This window comes from Palaemon carinicauda, chromosome 5 (assembly GCF_036898095.1).
Source record: "Palaemon carinicauda isolate YSFRI2023 chromosome 5, ASM3689809v2, whole genome shotgun sequence".
Taxonomy (NCBI): domain Eukaryota; kingdom Metazoa; phylum Arthropoda; class Malacostraca; order Decapoda; family Palaemonidae; genus Palaemon; species Palaemon carinicauda.
Window position 1 is genome coordinate 168,471,865 of NC_090729.1, and position 21,289 is coordinate 168,493,153.

Sequence of the window (21,289 nt, forward strand, 5' to 3'; positions counted from 1 at the left end):
ATATATGTATATATGTATATATTTATATATGTATATATGTATATATGTATATATGTATATATGTATATATTTATATATGTATATATGTATATATATATATATGTATATATGTATATATGTATATATGTATATATGTATATATTTATATATATATATATATATATATATATATATATATATATATATATATATATATATATATATATACTGTATATATAAAAAGAACTCATTGCTAGTAGCTCTTAGAATTTGATAACTTTGAACTGTTAGGTAAACTTATACGTATCAATAATGACATTAATTTTTAATGTATATCCACCTGGAAGATGCCTCGGTATAATTTTTTTCTAGTAACTTATTTTATTTCAAGTTACTGTATAGTAGGACAAAAGATTTCTTAGTTCATACTTACCATAACTTTGTAAGTGAAATCTAGAAAAGATTTGAAGTGGTTTAGAAGGTTTACTCTTATTATGCAGTAGCATACCCAAATATGATGAGTTTTTGATTTGTTCTTATTATTTTGTTATAGTATTTTATATTGTAAAAATGAAGATATACAACTGTAGTATACCTTATGCTTGATGTTTTCAAGTTTCCTTCTTAACTTTGTGTTAAGTCCATCTCTTGTGCATTTGTTATTCAGTGAATTGTTTAATTATTTTGAAGTCTTTTTAGTTGTGGCACAACTTCCTTTCCCTTGTTTTGGCTCGTATCCTTTGTGATTCTGGTTTTATTCCTGTGTCTTTCATCTGACCTATGATTATCTCCAATATATGTACCTCGCATATTGAGGTCTATAATTCTGAAGCTATTTGTTAGCATTAAATAGCTTGGATGGTTATGCAAAGTTTTATAAATAATAATGATTGATGATGATGATAATGATATGGATTAGCCTGAAAGTTCATTGACTTACCTATCAAGGTCTCTAAGATTATTGGGCTTGTATATGAAAAGAGGAGACAGTACTTAAAATGCACATTAATAATTGATAAAAACAAATACAAGTGAACCAATATATAGATAACCAGAAATTGGCAAATAGATACATTATAATAAAAAATCAAAGATTATCAAATTGCAGATTAATGCATCAAACATTATTTTAAAATGGACATTCATTGGGTTATTAGGAAAACAGTAGTACAGTTTTGCAGTATGGGCAGTTAGAGAACCTGGCACTGAACAGTGTAATAATAGTGGACCACAACATAACAAGGATTGTGATGATCTGTAAAAAGATATCTCAGTACTACGCTCAGTAACAGATGTAGCTTGTTTGAAATTAAGCTTGTGGAGGGGGGGGGGTGCCCTTTTAGCTCGGGAAAGTTTCCTGAGCGCTGATTGGTTGGACGAGATAATTCTGACCAATCAGATAGGAGGAAACTTTTCCAAGCCTAAAGGCACCCCTGCGAGTCGATGCAAATCTGCTTCGCTAAAAAAAATTGAGTATTGTACTGGAGCATATTTCTATGAACTTGAAAATAGGTAAAAAATTTGGAACACCACCGTGATAATTTCAATACATCCAAACTCTAATTTGTAACATTTTGTGTATATGGACTACATTCTTTTGTATCCTTTAGATTAAAAAAAATATCCTACTTAAGATGAAACTATATAAAAATGGCTGGGGGATCTAAATTACTTGTTCCCTTCCCAAGACTTTCTTAGAAAATTATTGAAACTTTTTAATGCAGAGGTCACTAAAGAGGTTCTTTTTTGTGAAGAAATTATAAATTAAAAGGAGCTAATAGCAATTGTAGAAGGGCTAGGTTAAATAAAATACACTTGGTGACATCTGTCATTTCAGTTTGAAATGAGACATTAAAAAAAAAAAATCCTGGTGTACTGTGTTGAAGTGAAACTAATGAATATGGAAAAAAAAACATAATGGCCACCAGTTAGGTACTTCTATTACATAACTTGAGACCTAGTGATGTCCTGTATATTTTCAGTTGTATTATCATACCGTACAAATGTGCTTTGTGTCTAGATTGACAAGTTTCTGCGAATTTTGTTAATGTTAATCTGGCAGATTTCATTTGATCTATAAATCCCCCATACGGTTGCTTTTGTCAGGAAATTTATACATTCATAGGTCAATGGTGGTGGTTTTGGCATTATTTGTGATATTCAAAAAATGTAATGTTCACATTTAAAAAAAAAAAAATTTCTATGAACCACCTCTGATGCTCATATTGCATCTCTCTCAAAGCTTGCTGATATCGACGTTTACCCATAAAAATTAAACTAGAAATCCTAATTTATTTCCTTTTACTATGCTTAGGCCTCTTGTATAGTATTGCGACAAATAGCAGCTAATGGCAGTAACTATGGAGATTTTTTCAGTCTCTATGTTGATCATGCTTTAGCGACTATAGTTTATTTCGGTGTACAGTATTCTCAAGATTGTTAGTTTGGTTATAAGTGATTGCCACAGATGTCTTCTGGATTTGATAATAATCTTTATGTAGAGTATTCAAGGGAAATATTTTATGGGCATTCATGATCTGTGTCCTCTTTGTTCCTTATGCCAATGCTGTGATTTAGATAGTCGTTATGAAGAATGCAAAGGCATTATTTTTCCTTTTTGAGGAAAATATATTCAGGTGGTTGCTGACCAAATTATAAGTTTTAAATATAAATGAAAGCTAACTTTCAGGTTAATGGTAAATCCAATGAAGACAAAGTTAGTTCTGTATAGTGGGGATGACGAGAATAATGCCACTCTATCCATTAACAAGTCCAGTTTTGATAGTGATGATCTTCAAGAGCTCTTGACTAAATCTTTAGTAGCTTTTTTTGTGCAATTTCAAAGGCCTGTATGTCTTTGGGCTTAAGCAGAAGTACAGTATAATGTAATCTAGCCTAATTCCAAGTTTTGCTAAGTGGCTCTAGGGCACTACTCAGTAAGGGTTCTGATGGTGCATGGCACATCAGTTGAGATCTTCTTTTAGAGCCCCAAATTCTATATTTGCTTAAGATCCTTCTGCTACACAAACGCCTGTATTTCCAAAATCTAGTCGGCTCTTTTAGTGCATTAGATCTTAAGGTAGAGCTGGTAAGCCGAGTCCAACTATCCTTCATTTCGCCGAAGTAAGCTCTCATAAACAACCTCATTTTATATATAAATAGTGTGGCATATCTTATGATTCCTTGGAGCAAAGTAACGTACAGTTGCATCATGTTTCGGGTAACTATTAACTTTTGGGTATTATACCTCCCTTCTATATAGTAGGGGATCTTGATCAAATTCTTGATAGCTATTTTATAGACAAAGTGTCATATAATTCTTGAGGAATAAGAATATGGTAATTATTCAAAATAATTTGAAGTGGTTCTTTTAGAGCTTCAAAAATTGTACTTGTGGTTCTTTCTAAATGGAAGTGTGACAGTCTCGTATATCACTAACAATTATCATCTAGAGTTTATTGTCTGGATCCTTATCTCTCACTGCTAGCTAAAGGAAGCTCTTATGGTCAACTAGGTATAACTATATTATTCAATGAAATATGTTTGATTCCTGTAGATAATTTTTAATAACTTTTAAAGCTTTGTTGCAACAATGAAAAGTATAATCATGTTTTGGGAGGCAGTGAGTCTGTCCTAGTAGGCTTGTACACTAGTACTTGAATTTTCCTCTTCTGACAAAACAAAGCCCTAGCCTAGCACATGTAAAACATGAGCAGTTATGCCTTTTCACTTTTTCCCATGATTCCACAGGCAATAGTCGAGTTCAGGGTCTCCACAAATAGCAAGATGGCAGATATGGCTGAATTTTTTACTGGGAATAAGAGTTTTGGTCATTCTTTGTCCAACATTGCAAAGCCTCTTCTTGATAAAAGTAGGGTTTTTGTCAGCTCATAAGAAGTTTGATCCAAGTCACCTTAACTGGATGTTAAGAGTTATGATAACGTATTAGAAGTGCAGCTAAATCTCAGTTTGCAGGATTTTTTTTTTATTTGTAAAGGGTTGTAACAGCAGTTCAGTGAAGTACCAAGTCTGTATGTGTTGAGCATTATCTTTAAGAAATCTAGTTGACTTATTGAGATTTATGGTACTATACTGTAGTAGTTGCTGGTGTTAAATTAAATAATGGTTTGTTTTATTAAGTAGATTTAATTTAATTTTAGATAATTTATTTTTCCTTTGGAATACTGTTGGGTAAGTTATGAATAAGTGATTGGGTAAAAAAAAATATTTAGAACACAATCTTAAGAATAAAGTTAATACAAACTTAAAGAACACATTCTAGGCAATCAAGGTACTACAGACTTTTAGTTTCAGACTATTTGTTGCCAGAGTTGAGTTTAGGGTATAAGTTATGCTAGGTCTATTAATGGCTTGTCTCTTTCCATCAATAGTGTGTGGGAATCTTCAATATGAAAATCAAGGGAGGTTCATAGAAGTGAAAGGAATTTTAATGATGAAATTTATTTCTATATCCAGCTAATGTTCACTTACAGTACATGCCCACCCTCCTCTCTACTGACTAGTCATGTAAAGAAGATAGGGTTTAGTTTAGACTTGAAACTGAAGACAAAAGACTGTGCCCCTACCCACACCATGGTTATTGCCCTCAGCCGTTAGATTGTTGCAACGCTATACTAGAGACCTAAGCCTATTATAAGGAAAGGAAGCAAGATTTTTTGTTTTAAGGGTAAATTTAAGGGTAAACATCAATATAAGCAAGCTTTGACAGTGATGCACTTTGAATATCAAGTTAGTCTAGAAATAAAAAAATTATCATTAAAATTCTATCTTTTTATTTTTTATTTACAATATCAGTTTTTTTTTCTATCTCTAGGGAATAGAAAATGGAGATGATATTTACTGAAAATTGAGACTTTATTTTCCGACTAAAATGGTAACATATCATTCATATTAGACGTTAATAATGCACTGAAGTACTTGTAATAGAAATCAAATTCTATGATAAAATCATCTATAGCTAGTTATTGGATTCAGTTTCTGAAGACTTTACTTGGAAAGAGGCATCTTCAAGTCTGTCTGAAGCACGTGTGATATCTAAAAATTATCAAGAAATGTAATATTTTGGACTGAAAAGGTATTTTAAACAGGGACTTAATAATTTTTGCTACCTTCATTCCACATTGGTATATCTAATTTCAGAGTAATTGGTGTTCATTCACTTTGTAGCTTATATTATTTGATATGAAACCAAAATTTCATGGATACCTAAGAATAGAGTTGCTATGATGTGATAAAGTGATATGCCCAAGTTATGGGGATATTCAACTGAGAAAATGGCTTAATATTTTCCATCATATTATTCAGCTCTTGACTGATTCCTTAATTCTCTACCATAAATGATGAACAAATTGACTATTCCACCACTTGAAATAACCATTCTTTGATAACCTTTTGGAAGAAAAACAACCCCAAGTTCTCATACTTGACAGATCTGAGCAAAAAGTAATTTTGCTAATAATTTTCAAATCACTGAACTTGAAATTGACATACTGTATGTAGGACTTTACAACATTTCAAAATGACTGCTGTTATTCTCATTTGCATTCCATTGATTTCAGTCCTCAATCAGTCTGGTGAGCAGTTGATGAGAATATTGTTGTAATAAATTTTGTAGCATGCAGATATCCTAACACTTGGACACTGATCTGGACCTTCTTGGCACATGCTGAGACAGTTTTATCTGCAGAAGTAACTGAGCAGAGTGCAGTTACCAATATCTATTGCACATTCACTATCAGCCACCTCAGCAATGTTTTCAATGCTTCAGTTTCCTTTTGCTTTAATTGTTGCTGTGAGCAATATGTGACATATGCAAATAGTGTTTTATTGATGACCTCCAGTATATCACATTACAGTATGCAGCACTACGTAATTCTTGCTTTCAGACTACTTATATTATGATAATTCTATAGTTGTAGCATATTTTCTTATAACAACTGCTATAATGATATGATAGTTTGTTATAAGGAATAGTAGTTTTATGTTTACGGTCACATTATGGTGTATCAACAGTTGAGAATAAAACATTCTTACTTGAAACAGCTAGGATGATTTTAGAAAACCCTGTATAGTGTAGCGTACGGTACATAATTCATTTTCTGAAGGCTCGGTCGTATCATTAACTACTGTTAAGTACAGTAAGAGAAGTTTACTTTCTTTTTTTACTGAGATACACAAGTTAACTACTTACAAGGTCCTGCTTATCTGTTTTTTATTTATTTATGCCCTTATATGTGACTCCCTTATTTTCAAGTAATCATAAAAGATCCTGAATTTCAGTCCTCAGGTCCATTGTCATACTCTATTTGTTAACCTACTGTATTGTCAAAGAACACCAGAAGAGTTGTTATTCCAAGACTCCAGGTGTGCCCTGTAGATACATTTCATTTCTTAAATATTTATGCAGTTTGGCACTTTAATTTTGGTCGTTGACTGTAATTGATTTTGATTATTTTGGCAATTCCACTTGATCATTTTTGAGGCTTTGTGTGTTAATTGTTATAGAAATTCTACTAACATGTGTAAAATGTTCCCATTTCTCATAGTTAGGCATTTTGAGTCCCTGAAATGGTATTTTTGGCATAATTACTTGTGAACTGCATTGTGAAGGGTCACTCCCGTAGTAATCTTCTGAAGGAGATTGGAATTTATCGGCACATTAACAAGCCAAGAAAGATAGTTTACATGAAAGTGAATCTATAGTTTGTTACAAATCAGAGTAGAATGCGTATAGCAACTTTTTAAACCTCTTGTTGCTCAAATGTGAACAAACTTCACAGTTATTTGGAGGCAGATGAAAAAGAAAAACTTCTATTGATATATTTTCTATCAAAAAGAAAATGAATATGCATATCAGATGAACAGAAATTAAACATAGCTAAAGTTTGCAGCATTGTTTTATGAATGCTAACAGGAGCAAAAATCTTTATAAAGCATATATAAGGTCTGAATTTAACTTTGGACATAGAGTAAACACAAAAAGTTAAGAATGAAAAAATGCAACAAGGAAATGCTGGGTTTCATGGCTTCGGATAAGGGAGAATAATATAAAAAATGGGAAAGTTAGTAGGAACTGTGAGAACCAGAAACTGAAGAACGGACAGGTTTCAAAGACACATGGTTTGGGTGTGTAATATGATAGGACAAGCAGTTACAGAAAACGGGTAGAATTAGCAGTAGCAGGAAGAAGACCAATAGGAACCTACAGAAATTAAGGGAAAAGGACATTGTTTAAGGTCAAGGATAGATGGGAACTAGTTACGCATGTAACACTTAAAGAGAAAACCTAACCCCTTGTTAGTGTTATTCAAGATATGACAAAACAAATCCATTTAAAGCTTGAATGTTAAGTTAGTAAAACAAATTTGGAATTTAAATGTAACTGTTTAGGTGTGTATAAATAAATCAAGCCGAGTATTTTTTGGCCAGCTGTGAAGTAAAATGGTTTTATTCATTCAGTATCTCACTTTGTATGGTATAGGTGATCTGTTAGACAAGTTTGAAGCATTATGAACATATTTTTAGAAGATATGAGACCTAGTATGAAATCAATTTTTTGGTTTGGATTGGAAAGTAGGAAGAAGAATGGGTAAAAGTGAAATGTTAAGAGTCGATATTGAATCGCTAATGACAAAGGTAATGACTTAACTGCCAAAACTAGAAGAGTTTTCACAGTTCCAATATTGTTTTATACCTACCTCATCTGAAAGTTAAAAAAAAGTGAATTACTAAGTGCAGTGCATTAGCAAGATGCAAGAGTTGGACTCCCAGTAGGTTTTTGTTTTGTAAAATTCATACTGGTAATACAATGCAGTTAAGTAGTTGCTCTAAAGGTTCTGAAACTTTGTACTAGCAGGTATTAAATCAAAATGACAATGACCAGAATGGTCACAATGATAACATTTTTAGGAACATTGAATTTCAAGGTTATTTTTCAATGGTAAAGAAGAAGTACTGTAACAGTAAATTACATCCTCCCCTTTTTTTCTTTATCTTTATTGAGGATTAATGGAGTATTTTAGTCATATAATATCATAGTCTTCATAGACCTTGATAAATTATAAACTAGTGAGTACAGTGTAGTTGAAATGGAACAAAATATTTTCCTTACTAATAACAACTCTTCATGATGCAGTTTGAAGAGATTTATTGCCAATAGTTTTATTACTTTATAGCAGCTTCATGTATCATCAAAACTAACTGGGCAAGGCAGTTTGATTTTGATCATAGTAAACTAGTAAACTTTTTAAAAATTTTTGCTTTGTTTTTATTAATTATCTAATAGTAAATTAATAGGTTTAAAATTATTAGCTAACAGTTGTTAAAATGTATCCACTACTCATTAAGATATATACTAATATATTACAAGACTAATTTTATGAAAAGTATTGTATAAAGTTTGATTGGCATGGATTTTAATACTAGAAGTTCTATTTATGAAGTTAATACATAGAATAAACTATAAACAGATAAGAAAGGATACTAGAATGTATAGTTTCACAAATATTAATGGCCGGCCAAAGAGACGGGATTGAATGAAATTCTTATTGAATTCTATTCTAGAATTATGAAAAACTTTCATAATATTAATATTACATTTAGAATGATTTGCTTTTCATTAAAAAAAATGTCCTTGAAGACTTACTGCAGATGTTAGATAACATATTTAATATTGAAACAAAATTTATTTTGATACATCAGTTATGTGTAGCCTGAAAATATTCTCAGCTTCACCTGTGTATTTTTCTGACAAACAAAATAAGGCCGTCTCATTATGAATGTGCCATGGATCCTCGGGTATGTCTCGACCAAATACCTCTATTAAACACCTGTTATGTTCATTTTCCAGTAATTACTAATCTAATTCAGGTGAATAATCAATTTGCCATTCTTTCATACTAATCATTATTCTTCTCTTCCATTTTTCACTTTTGAGGTACTTAAGTCACGTGATTTGTCATTTGTATTGACTGAATTGTCAATTGGGAAAACTTGTACGAAGATGACTTTCATTACCGCGAGTTTGGCTTTTTCCAATATTTGCTCTATTACAGTTTTTGATTACTGTGTTTTGTATGTCCTTTTATTATTATTAGCCTCTGCTTTGGTGAAGGTTTTGTATTTCAAGTCTTGCTTCTAATTAGTTATCTCCGCCAGCAAGGTTGGAAGGAGGTTATATTTTTACCTCTGTTTGTCTTTGTGAACAATTTCCTGGCCTCAATTTTACTCATAGAGTAGTAAAATTTAAGGGATTAATGGTTATGTTGAGATGTGGAAGTGATTCAATTTTGAGTCTTATGTTAAAGGTCAAGGTCAAGGTTGAGCAAAGGTTGACCAAATGAACCCTAACTTAAACCCCAAGTTCACATATGGTTGTCACATAGACCTGGGATATGCCTATGGTCTAAATTGAATCTGGGAAAGGCAAGCAGATTTCAAGAAATAAGCTGCTGTTGTGGAGGTCTGGACTCAAGAGTGCTTTTCTAGCTAATGAGGAAATCTGAATCAAGTTCCCATTAGCTTTAAATGCTTCCATATTCTTTTCCAATGTGCCATATGTATCATTAATGTTTGGTAGTTTAACGAGACGACTTGGAAAAAATACAAAATCCACGTATGGCTGACTTTACTGTAGCAAAGTGTTTAAAGCTCAGCTTCTTTGCTTTGCAAATTTTTTGGGGTATATTGGTATTGTCAGGTTTATTTGTGCTAGTATTTGCAGCTACCCTTATTACTTTGTTTACTAAGCATTTCTTATGGGTATATCTAAATAGCATTGAAGATAGATCTGTATTAGTTTCTAGTTATGACACTTTTTAGGTAAGGCTTTCTCATTAACTTTATTAGTTGAATTTCTTACTGCTTTTGTTTTCCTAATTTTTGTATGTTAATTACAGTAATTATGAATTCAGCTATATTTAACTGTTCTCATACCAAATTATTTTTTTTTATTCATAAAAGGGATTTATTACAATAGTTTTGTGTTGTATTCTTGACTGTTTCATTGTGCTAGTACTGTACTGTAATTTGTTGTGATTAACATTTTTCTTCTTTGCTAGTTAAATCCTAGCATACTTATCAAGGCTTGAGAGGCAAGGGCTGCTGATCTTTCTTGATCAGTGACCCTCGATTCCAATGTAGAATATTTTGCAACCAGGTATGTTACTGCTCTTCACCTGCTCGACATGCCTCAAGTGGTCGCCTGACCTTAGGTTTTGATATGCACAGAGAAAGACGTACAGTACTAGAGATTGCCTCGGAATAGGCTTCTGCTGTGTCTTTAGTTTATTTAGATTGTTCTCTAGATCAGTTATGGAATAGTCTTTGTCATTTGTTTAGGTAAAGGAGCAATAGTCTTCAGTTGATGTCCCAACCCATTTTTATATTTGCCTACTCTTCTACCTGTTATTAACTCACCTGATCTCTTAATGGCTAACATGATTGATTGCTGCTCTGCCTGTAGCCCCTAGCAAGACTCAAATAGACTATCTTTGTCTTCAGATTGCAGTGGATAGCAATGATAATCTTTGGTCTACTCTTCCTCCTGCAACCAATACTTCTATAGTTCCTATTGCACCAATCTTAGATGACGCATTTGATTTTCCTTAGAATAATGCTAGTTATATAGAGAATAAATTTAATTAAAAGGATTGAGGTTTGTCCTCGAAAAATTACCGGCTTGGTGATATCCTCTTGATTCCATTCTGCTGTTGAGAACTAAGTGAAGGTTACATCATAGCTCTTTTCCCTACATGGCAAGGACCTCCAAAAGCAATTATTCAGTGGTATTATCCTTAGGTGCTCTTACGGTGACTAGAGAAAAAGATAAGGATACAAAAGCATGTGGTGATTGGGCTTTGGTAACTAAAGGGGTTTGTCTAGTGGAGGTGGAAAATCATGGCACCTAAACTTATACAGTTCTTGATTTGGAAAAAGAGGAAACTGGGAAATTATAGTCATGTCTATCCCTACCAGACCCCTTTCCCAGTATCTGATCTTAGATGTCTGAATGGATGATTGCTTAGTATTGCTTGTGGGAAAGTTGCGAGCTAAAGAGTAGGAATAAAAGAACTCTTGTTATGTAATGTTCTTCATATACACAAAGAAATAGCAGTTGACTGCTGGAAACTCGGAGATCCATTGGCATATATTTTACCACTATTCTTTTGTCTGTTCATTGAAAAATTAAGTGCATAGGGAATTAAAAAAATCCAAAATGTAGGCTAATCATAAGTAATTGGTTTTTAAGTGAAACAAATTCTTTTAATTCATGTAGGTAATATTTTTTATTACTCGTTTTCTATTTCATTATTTTTATCAGCATATTAGAATATTCCTGTTATTTTATAATCATTTCCTATATTTTACTAGACCCTCATTTATAGAGGGTAAGCCCTATGATTTTATTCGATCTCAGTGTCTTGGCCAGCTATTGACAATACTGTATGAAATTTATACTCTTAAAAATTAAATTAAATTGAGTAAAATATTGGCAAAAATAGTTAGCATGTCTAAATACGATAGTTGATATGTATTTTTGCTTATGAAGTAGTATCAACTAGAACATCTGTCAATGCATACAATACAGCAACAGAAAGGTGAAATGTGTAAAAATTTGAGTGATTAAAGTGTACTTGAGGTCTGTAGGAATTGATGAGATACAGGAAAATTTATGTAGACAGCTTGATGAAGGCAGTGATTAGGGTCTCTCTAAGCTCCTGAAAGAGTTTAATTGCATTGTTTGATATCTTCCTTTAGATCATCCAATCCATCCACCTCTCAAGGATGTTAGTCCGTGGAAAACAGATATCCCAGAAAATTGTGGATATTACATCAGTATGCACAATGGAGTTTTTCAGGTAATGTAAGATGTGTTGTAATAATTTAATTATTGAACCTTTAATAGACTTTCATGTGTTTTATGTAATTCCTTGAAGATTTTCTTATTTTTCCATGCTATGCAAAATATTTTCATATCGTCATTTCATTGTGTTGTAGGGCATGATATTACAGTTTGTGTTATTTAATAGCTGATATGTTGTATAATAAAAGCAGTACGCATTGCAGTAATTTGAAAACCAATTCATGAATATCCATAAATGAAAATTTTTACAATAATTGTGGAAATAGAAATATACCAGGCTGCTTGGTAATATCTCTGATTGGATATCTGTCATCTTGTTTTTGTTTTTGTATGAAAAGGCATTATTTGCCAATAATCTACTGTACTTTGCTGTTTTTCAGGTATATTCAAGCGAGGAGGCCTTTCAACAGAATGAGCCACGACCTTATGGTTACCCAATATTGGCTCGATATATTCAGGATATGAATTTACTTTGTGCTTTAATTGCTAATGGGCCAGTCAAATCCTTCTGCTACAGAAGACTTCAGTATTTATCATCAAAATTTCAGCTTCACGTTCTACTAAATGAAATGAGAGAGCTTGCAGCTCAAAAGGCTGTTCCACACCGTGACTTCTACAATATCAGAAAGGTAATTTTTTTTCTATTTTTCAGATTTTGTATTTTTGTGTGTGCTAAATTTGCATCTTTTATTTCATATCAGTCAATACTGCACTTTTTATTAACCCTTTCTGGTTTCAACCTCCGGTCAAATACAGAAGTCTTTTAGAAGCAATATACCTATTGAAAAGACTGCAATTTCATAAAAAACTTTTTTTTCATACCTTGCTTCTGCTATAGTTTACCTTTTATCTTATTTACATTAATTTGTTTTATTTACATTGATTTGTTTTAAAGTGAATCTTGCTAGTATTACGCTGAATTTTATCATATAGACATCAAAGTCTTATTGAATGTTCTACTAGGGTAATTTTATCACTGCAATCCTAGCTGCTATCTGCTGAGTCATCAGCAGCCATTGCCTAACCTTCCTTGGTCTTAGCTTGGGTGGAGAGGGGCTTGGTCACTGATTTCTTGGCCATTGTCCTGCTCGATAGGGCAATGTCACTGTCTCTTGCCTCTGCCATTCATGAGCGGCCTTTAGAACCTTTAAAGAGGAGACGGGAGACATTATTCTTATCTTGTAGTCAAGAGACTTATGATTATATTTTGGATGTACAGTATACAGTAGATAGATCATTGCAAAAGCTTTAGCCATATACTGTAGTACTTTACTACAGGAAAACTATCCAATCCAAAACCCTCAGGAAACCAAAACAAGATTAAGATATGAGTGGCATACAAACTCTTGTTCTATAAAGAAAACCCTTAATTTAACACGTCTCATATTGACACTGGCCAGGGGCTCTAGCAAATTAGCCTGATGTGTCAGTAGTTAGGCTAGGCAACTAACCCGCTTTTTAGGGGTATACTGTGTAGTCTCCAAGGTTTCCTGTGAAAGACTAAAACAAGGAATTCATTACAATGTGAATTGCCAAAGAAATATTATCTCCCCTGCTCTAGGGATAGTGTTTTAATGTGCAAACCACAGACCTTCAAGTTCAGGCTCTATTGAACTCTGACAATCAATTATACTTCATCACCAAGAACCAATATTAATCAGGAGACTATGCTGCTCGAGCACTAACTTTTACCAAGCCTCCATCTTTGTTCTCGTCGCTATCTGACTCGGGCGTTTGGTGAGGAACAACCATTATCTATAACTTAAAGAAACAGATCACCAAGTGTTGAAGTTCTTTGCTAAAAGTGATGAACCAGAGTTTAGGAAAACGTGTAAGCATTTCATAGTGAAAATATTCTGATGACTTGAATTTCTTTTGTGTTTGGTGCTTTATTTATCTTTTAAGGAGTGATTGCCATGGTTTTGCAAGTACAAAACTTAACTTTAATTGCAGTTTTTATTTTATAAAATGATTGATTAAGATGAGAATATGGGGTGAAAATAATCTTTAATTTATGGGAAACTGCATCAGGTCCACTATCGATAATTCTGCATAACCTTTAATCTGGAAATAATATTGAGAATCTATCAAAATTTGTTGATTATGATAACATTTTTAACACGTACCATCGTTAAGATGAATTGTTGTGACAAATTCATGTAGTTATTGCTTTTCTTCCCCTGATTTAAAAAAAAAACTTTAAATCCCCTCCCCCTCCAATCATTCAGTATCGCTCGTGAATTGCAAATAAAAGCTATACCTAGATGCATGAACTTTGAGATCATTCACAAGTCTGCTCTAAGAAAGATTGTGTATTTAATGTCTGGTGCAATACTGTACTGTATTGCCTAATAACAAGATGAAAATGGCTATAGACAAACGCATGAAATAAAGTAAACAGGAAACTGTATATTAGGCTTACATAGATAAATAACCAAAGGCCATTGTAAAAGAATCTTTATCACTCTTAGCAGTACTAGATTTTTAAAACAAAAGCTGGGAGCAAGGTGGAGATGTCATTTGTCAATTTTTTCCCTAGGTGCTGCTAGCCGCTCTTGACTTTTTCATACCGTCTATTTACAAATTAATCATGTACATTAGAAGTGAAAATACCTACCAATTAACCCTTTTACCCCCAAAGGACGTACTGGTACGTTTCACAAAAGCCATCCCTTTACCCCCATGGACGTACCGGTACGTCCTTGCAAAAAAAATGCTATAAATTTTTTTTTTTTTCATATTTTTGATAATTTTTTTGAGAAAATTCCAGCATTTTCCAAGAGAATGAGACCAACCTGACCTCTCTATGACAAAAATTAAGGCTGTTAGAGCAATTAAAAAAAAATATACTGCAAAATGTGCTGGGAAAAAAATAACCCCCTGGGGGTTAAGGGTTGGAAATTTCCAAATACCATGGGGGTAAAAGGGTTAAATCTAAACCATTTTAGGCGACCATGAAACTAGGATAATGTATGGCATTTTAAATTTAGCAGAGGTTTAAAAAAGTTACATAATCATCAGTTTATTTATAAGAATTGAAGACTATTACAGCTTCCCAAAACAATTTCTATTGCAAATGATAATGCACTGTATTAGGCCTTCAAAACTACTTCAAACTTTTTTATGTGATCAAATCTATAAGAATATTATGCAATTTTCATCAGAATGAAGTAAAAATTAACGAACCCATAATTATAATTATTAGTCTATCCGAAAAACTTTGTCCTAGGAATTTCGGATATGGGATAATAAACCTGTGCTGGCTTGCTCGTAAGTTTTCCAATTGTTTTAATTTCTATTATGTGCTAAACCATATATTGCACAATAAATATATCTCTAAGACCTATTTTTTTTTACATTCTAGGTTGACACACATATTCATGCAGCCTCTTGTATGAACCAAAAGCACTTGCTTCGATTTATCAAGAAGGCTGTGAAAACTCGTCCCGATGAAATTGTTTGCTGTAACAAGGGTGACAAGATGACTCTAGCTCAAGTTTTTGCATCCCTGAATCTCACTGCATATGACCTCTCTGTTGATATGCTTGATGTTCATGCTGATAGACACACCTTTCACCGGTATGGTAGTCTTTGTTTGGAAAAAAATAAATAGTATCTTCATATTATATACGATTATTTCTAATTGTAACATGCTTACCTGATATTTTCATGAAAACTAGTTGGAAATTACAATCTCTTAACTTTAATTGGCAATGATAACTGTATTCTAATGCAGTATAGTTATGCAACAAAAATTTCATGTAGCTGTTTTTCTAGGAGATTTACAAGTAACTGGAGAATTCTTCTCAACTTTACAAGTAAATACTTTTCCAAAATAAATGAACATAATTGTGAGATAATGATTGCTTTTGGTAATGGTCCTGGACTGGACATATTGAGCTAATTTATTTAGGCAGTTAAAAATGTGTTGATTAAAGTTAAATTATATTTTCAAGCTTAAATTTAAGCTTGAAATTATCTTATTTTCTTTGCCCTACACAGTAATGTTACTGTAGTTATGTAACAACATTCAAGGAATTAGTTTTTATAATCCTCAAACTGCATAAATTACTACAAGCCCATTACTTATACTCATTTCCAAGTTCCCATCTCCTAGCCTTACTGGTTTCTCATATGTTGTTGACTAAACTTAATCAAGAATCAAAAGATTTCTTGCACTACTAAACTTGGCTTTTCTCCTGAAGTGAGTTTGCTTTAAAAATGTATTACCGTAATTCTCCAAGCTAGAATTTTACATCTTCAATATATTTTATAGCAGGCAGATAGGAACATCGTAAAGTTCTGTAGTTTTAAAATATTTTGAGTAAAATTACTTGGCATATTTATTGCTAGTTTGATTTGTAAAACCTAATAATTTTTTCAATAAGACTTGAAAAGAATAATAGACAATTGTATAAGCTTTAGCATTCCTTTAGTTAGCACATTGTAAGAGGAATATTTTTAGATGAGGTTTTACCTTACAGTTTCCCACTTGAAATATATACTGTATTTTTCTTTCAGATTTGACAAATTCAATGCCAAGTACAACCCAGTTGGAGAATCTCGACTACGAGAGGTGTTCCTAAAAACCGATAACTACCTCAATGGAAAATACTTTGCGCACATTATTAAGGTAAAGTTCCATAAGTAAAATAATAACTTTAAAGTCTATTCATAATAGTTATAATATAAAAAGATTAACCAAATCAAGTGGACTAAGATAAAATTAATGGACACATTATCTGCAATGTTTTATAAAAACTTTATTTTCAGCAGCCCTCCATTTATTCTTTTGAGTAACTAAACATTTAAAGCCTTCGTTAATTTTTTTTAAATATTTTGTTAAGAAATCTTCAATTTTTCTATCTTTTAACATTGCTAGATTTGGTGAAATGAGTTTTACTACATATATCATCTTTACATGTTAATATTCACAAATTGATGGTTAAACCCCACCCATGTTAACTGATTCTAATATATGGTGTAATAAATATCTCCAGTTTCAAGAAGTTCAGATTGATGTGGTCTTGGTCTCTTATTACTCTGTCACATTAGCTTACATTTTTACCATCAAATGTTTTTTTTTTATTGCTTACTGATATGAATTATTTATAGTGACAACCACTATTGTCTCTGAATCTAACTCGAGGCTCACTTGGGTTCCTCACTTAAGCTAGCTGTTGTTGACCTCATTAAAAATTAATTCAAGGATCTTTGGTTTCTTACATTATTACTGATGAATTCATATATTATAGTTCAGTTTTCAGAATATTTATTTTAAAGACAGACTGTCATCTATATTTCAGATTTAGTTTATTCTTATGCATCTTGTAGTTTTGTAATGATGAAGGGACGTAGGCTTTATAAGTCTTAGGTATGTGTGTTCTCAACTACTATTAATGAAAATTTTCCCTTGAGCAGGAAGTCATGGCAGATTTGGAAGAGAGCAAATATCAGAATGCTGAATTGAGACTTTCCATTTATGGAAAATCTCAAGATGAATGGGATAAGCTGGCACGATGGGCAGTAGAGCACAATGTACATTCAGAAAAGATCCGATGGCTGATCCAGGTTCCCCGTCTCTTGTAAGTACAAGTATGCTAAGTTGACTTAGATTGAGTATAGTTTATTTTAATCATTATTTGATAAGAGATAAATGCAATTGTATTGTTATATGTTATGGCTTGTCCTGTCTATACTATAGGCGCATTACATTATATCTATCTGCAAAGAGATATTATCTATCAGTCTGTTTCTTACATAAGTACATTAGTATAGTTATGGTCCATGTGATTATCGCCACCCACCTCATTAGCTTATATTATTGGTGTCCATTGCATGGACTGTGGGACACATGTGGGCTTCATAGGCTTAAACTATGGCCAGTGATGTGACTGCGGGCAAACTAATGACATTTATTTTACCAGTCAATGAAGAAAAAAAGGAATGAAATAAGTACAATTTATCAAATACAATATAAAATTGAATTACTCAGTAAACTTTGAAAGTATGATACTATGAATTAATTTGTACCCATGAAAACTAATCACCAATTATTTCATAAATTTGATAGCAAAAGTTACGATCCTATACAGTAATGCACATGTTGTCCTGTCTTGTCATTGTTTGCATAAGACCACCTTTTCTTCTCCTTAAAATCCTTTATTTGAAAACGGAAATTTTTTTTTATTAGGAAAATGGAATTTTAGTATAATTAATTTCTAAGCTCATCTGATGTTCATATTGATCTTCTCCAAAACTCTGTTTTCTCGACATATGCTGCTATTTTTTTTATTTGATTTCCCATTTTCTTTCCCTACAATAGAGACATGTCAGTAATACAGAGGATTTAAAAAATGTACTTATAAAGAAAGTATAAATAAAAATATTAAAGGCAATATGGAATTGCATGGAAGGTAATCAAGCTGGAAAATCAGAGTACTGGATGCATCAGGGGAATTAGATAGAACAGAAATTCTGGTGACAAGTATTGTCAGTGAAGAAATTGTACATAAAAGGTTAATTAGTTAGAAAAGTGGTGTCAGAGATGTGAAATGAAAGTTAAGAAAACCATAGATTCTTAGAAAAACAATGCAGGCTATCTGTGTTTGATGTGAGAAAAATATCAGTGTTCAAATGTCTTCATTAGAGTGAAATTTTAAAACTAATCTTATTACTTTTAATACTTACTTGGTTCTGATCTTGGAATAAAATAGCAGCTAGGAATATTATTGAAGGGAAACAAAAAAAGGATCGCCACCAGACACTCTGAAGCTGTAAAGTTATGAGGCTTAATTTGAAATGGATAGTTACTAACTTGGCACAAGGAAAGATTTATTGTAAGCATAGATTAAGGAGATTTTCATTGTTACTATTAATAAGTATTTAGAGCTAATAGGTTTTCAACTTTCACAGGATAATGAGTAAAAAAAGCAGACATTCTGCTCCAATTATCTGAAAATTGTACCACAACAGCTTGCTTCTACAGTAAATTTGGATGAAAACGCTGATATAACTGACAATGCACACTTGTATGTAACGGTGGCATATCCACAGGAACAATCATGTCACAAGAAATTGTTGCTTTTTCATCTTGAACATAATGTGACATGTTGAGGCGTATGATATTGATTCACTTACATTAAATAGTTGTCAGTTTCACTTTTTTGAATGGATGAGAAGTTAATTGTGGAAATCTTAGACATGTACAATGATGTTAGGTGGTTATTTCTTGGCAGGATTCAGGAACAAATTATTTTTGTTCTTCAGATGCCATAGTTCTTGGAAACTGAGAGTAGAAGAGACCATGGCTTTTAAAAGTATTTTTTTCACTGATGTGTGTCATTTAAACAAGTAAAATACCCAGGTGCTGAAATTAAGAGTATGGAACTATCAAAGAGGGAAAAACTCAAATGATGTTAGGTCCAGATAATTAGTTCTTGATATCCTGTGATAATAGAAAGTAAGACCCCAAACTAATGATGGTAGGGCAGACCGTAATGGTGTTTTCAAACATACATTGTCACTAAATTATTTTCTCCCTTTTCAGTGATGTGTACAAAAGCAATAATATAATGAACAACTTCGCAAGTCTTATAGATAATCTGTTCCGTCCACTTTTTGAAGTCAGCATTGACCCAAGTAGTCATCCTGAGCTTCATGCCTTTTTACAGTAAGTAGTTTTTCTACCATGGACTAAAGTTTATTTGTATCACCATTTTTTCTTCTGTTTTATTAGACCTTGTGACTTGTACTGAGCTACTGTGATATGGCAAACTTTAGGATTTATATAAAGTTTATGGGGAAAACCTAAAGCCTGATTATAAAGCATATCAGAATAACCAGTATCGCCACATAATTTGCAATTTATGAATCAAGGTTGCATGCAATCCAAAATAAAGATGAAGGCTCAGGCATAAGCATTTATTACAGATGCAGATGTGCATAAAGACCATGAGAGAGAGAGAGAGAGAGAGAGAGAGAGAGAGAGAGAGAGAGAGAGAGAGAGAGAGAGAGAGAGAGAGAATTTTTTTCATCAATCAGATTAGCTAGCACCCATTTAGTCATGCTCAGTGTAGTTTTAACTTTAAAAATTTTGAGGATGTCCTCTGAATCAATTGGTATTATTTTGAGTTTGCATGTGTATGAAAACTGTATTAGAAAGGGACATATGAGAAAACAATGTATTCTAAGTTTTTTATCATCAACAGATATGTGATTGGATTTGATAGTGTCGATGATGAAAGCAAACCAGAGAATTCCATGTTGGACAAAGACACTCCTCCACCTCAATTATGGACAGATACAGAAAACCCTCCATATGCATATTATCTCTATTACATGTGAGTTTTGATTGCTTCCTTGCTCCTTATATTGTTTCTCATTTTTTTGCCATTAAACATGCTTTATATCACTGGGAATAAATTTCATGCATCCTTTTATGCGTAGTCATACATATGTTCAAAACCTACTTAGCATGACTTATAAGCTTTCCTAAATTAATAAGTTTCATGAATCTTTCATTTGTTTCACATTTAAAATATCTAAAACATCAATTTTCTACATATACAGATGGTTTTCTTAATGTGTGTGCTCTTAATACTTTGCAAAAACCAAAGTAAGTGAGGTAAGCTGAACTATGAAATAACCTGATTTCTGAAGTGCTTGACTTGCAAATTATTCCTTGAAATTAAAACTTAAATTTAAAATGTGATCCAAGTTGTTCATTATCACATTTTAGAAAGCATTACTATTTAACCTTAAGTGCATTAAGAAACTCCACTGAAAACCACCAACTTGTGCTTGTACAAAACAGAATATGCATTTGTAGCAAAATCACCATTGTTAGTAAAGTTAACAAAGGGAAATGTAAAAAATGTTCACTAGTTTCATCATTTTCATATGATAGAAATTATAATTACTCCCTTAACTTTCACTGGGGTTAGGTTACAGATTCAGCCAAACATTAAAAATTCATGAACATGTACTGCTCCCTTGAAATTACTCCTAGACCCCCTTGAATTTAATTTGTGCAAACTTGCATTTTTTTGTGAAAGGTTACTTTGATTTCAGTATGGTTTATTGGCTTTTTGTCATAAATTTGCTATATACAGTAATTTACCAAACTAAGTATATAAAAGTCCATTCATTATATTTATAGGTTTGCCAACATGTGTACCTTGAATCAGTTACGATGGGAGCGTGGCCTGAACACATTTGTGTTACGACCACACTGTGGTGAAGCTGGTGCTATTCAGCATCTTGTATCAGGCTTTCTTTTAAGTGAGAACATCTCTCATGGACTGTTGCTCCGCAAGGCTCCTGTTCTACAGTTCCTCTACTATCTAGCTCAGGTAAATTTATTTCAGAAACATTACAAGATTCAATTGATATTTAGAGGTGAAGCAACATACATTTTGAGGTTGA

General features: G+C 32.5%; 1 protein-coding gene across 7 annotated transcripts in view; it reads left to right on the forward strand.

Annotated features, from left to right (window-relative positions):
* Positions 1-21,289, forward strand: part of AMPdeam (AMP deaminase) — a 146,698-nt gene that overhangs the window by 105,765 nt on the left and 19,644 nt on the right. For all 7 annotated transcript variants that reach the window (XR_011044555.1, XM_068374310.1, XM_068374314.1 and 4 more), the window contains 8 exons: positions 11,758-11,858; positions 12,244-12,492; positions 15,228-15,442; positions 16,385-16,496; positions 17,285-17,448; positions 19,413-19,535; positions 20,074-20,205; positions 21,024-21,216. Coding sequence is in view for 6 of the 7 variants with exons in the window: in XM_068374310.1 (XP_068230411.1) it covers positions 11,758-11,858; positions 12,244-12,492; positions 15,228-15,442; positions 16,385-16,496; positions 17,285-17,448; positions 19,413-19,535; positions 20,074-20,205; positions 21,024-21,216 (1,289 nt within the window). In the remaining variant the exon portion in view is untranslated. The remainder of the gene's footprint in view (positions 1-11,757; positions 11,859-12,243; positions 12,493-15,227; positions 15,443-16,384; positions 16,497-17,284; positions 17,449-19,412; positions 19,536-20,073; positions 20,206-21,023; positions 21,217-21,289) is intronic.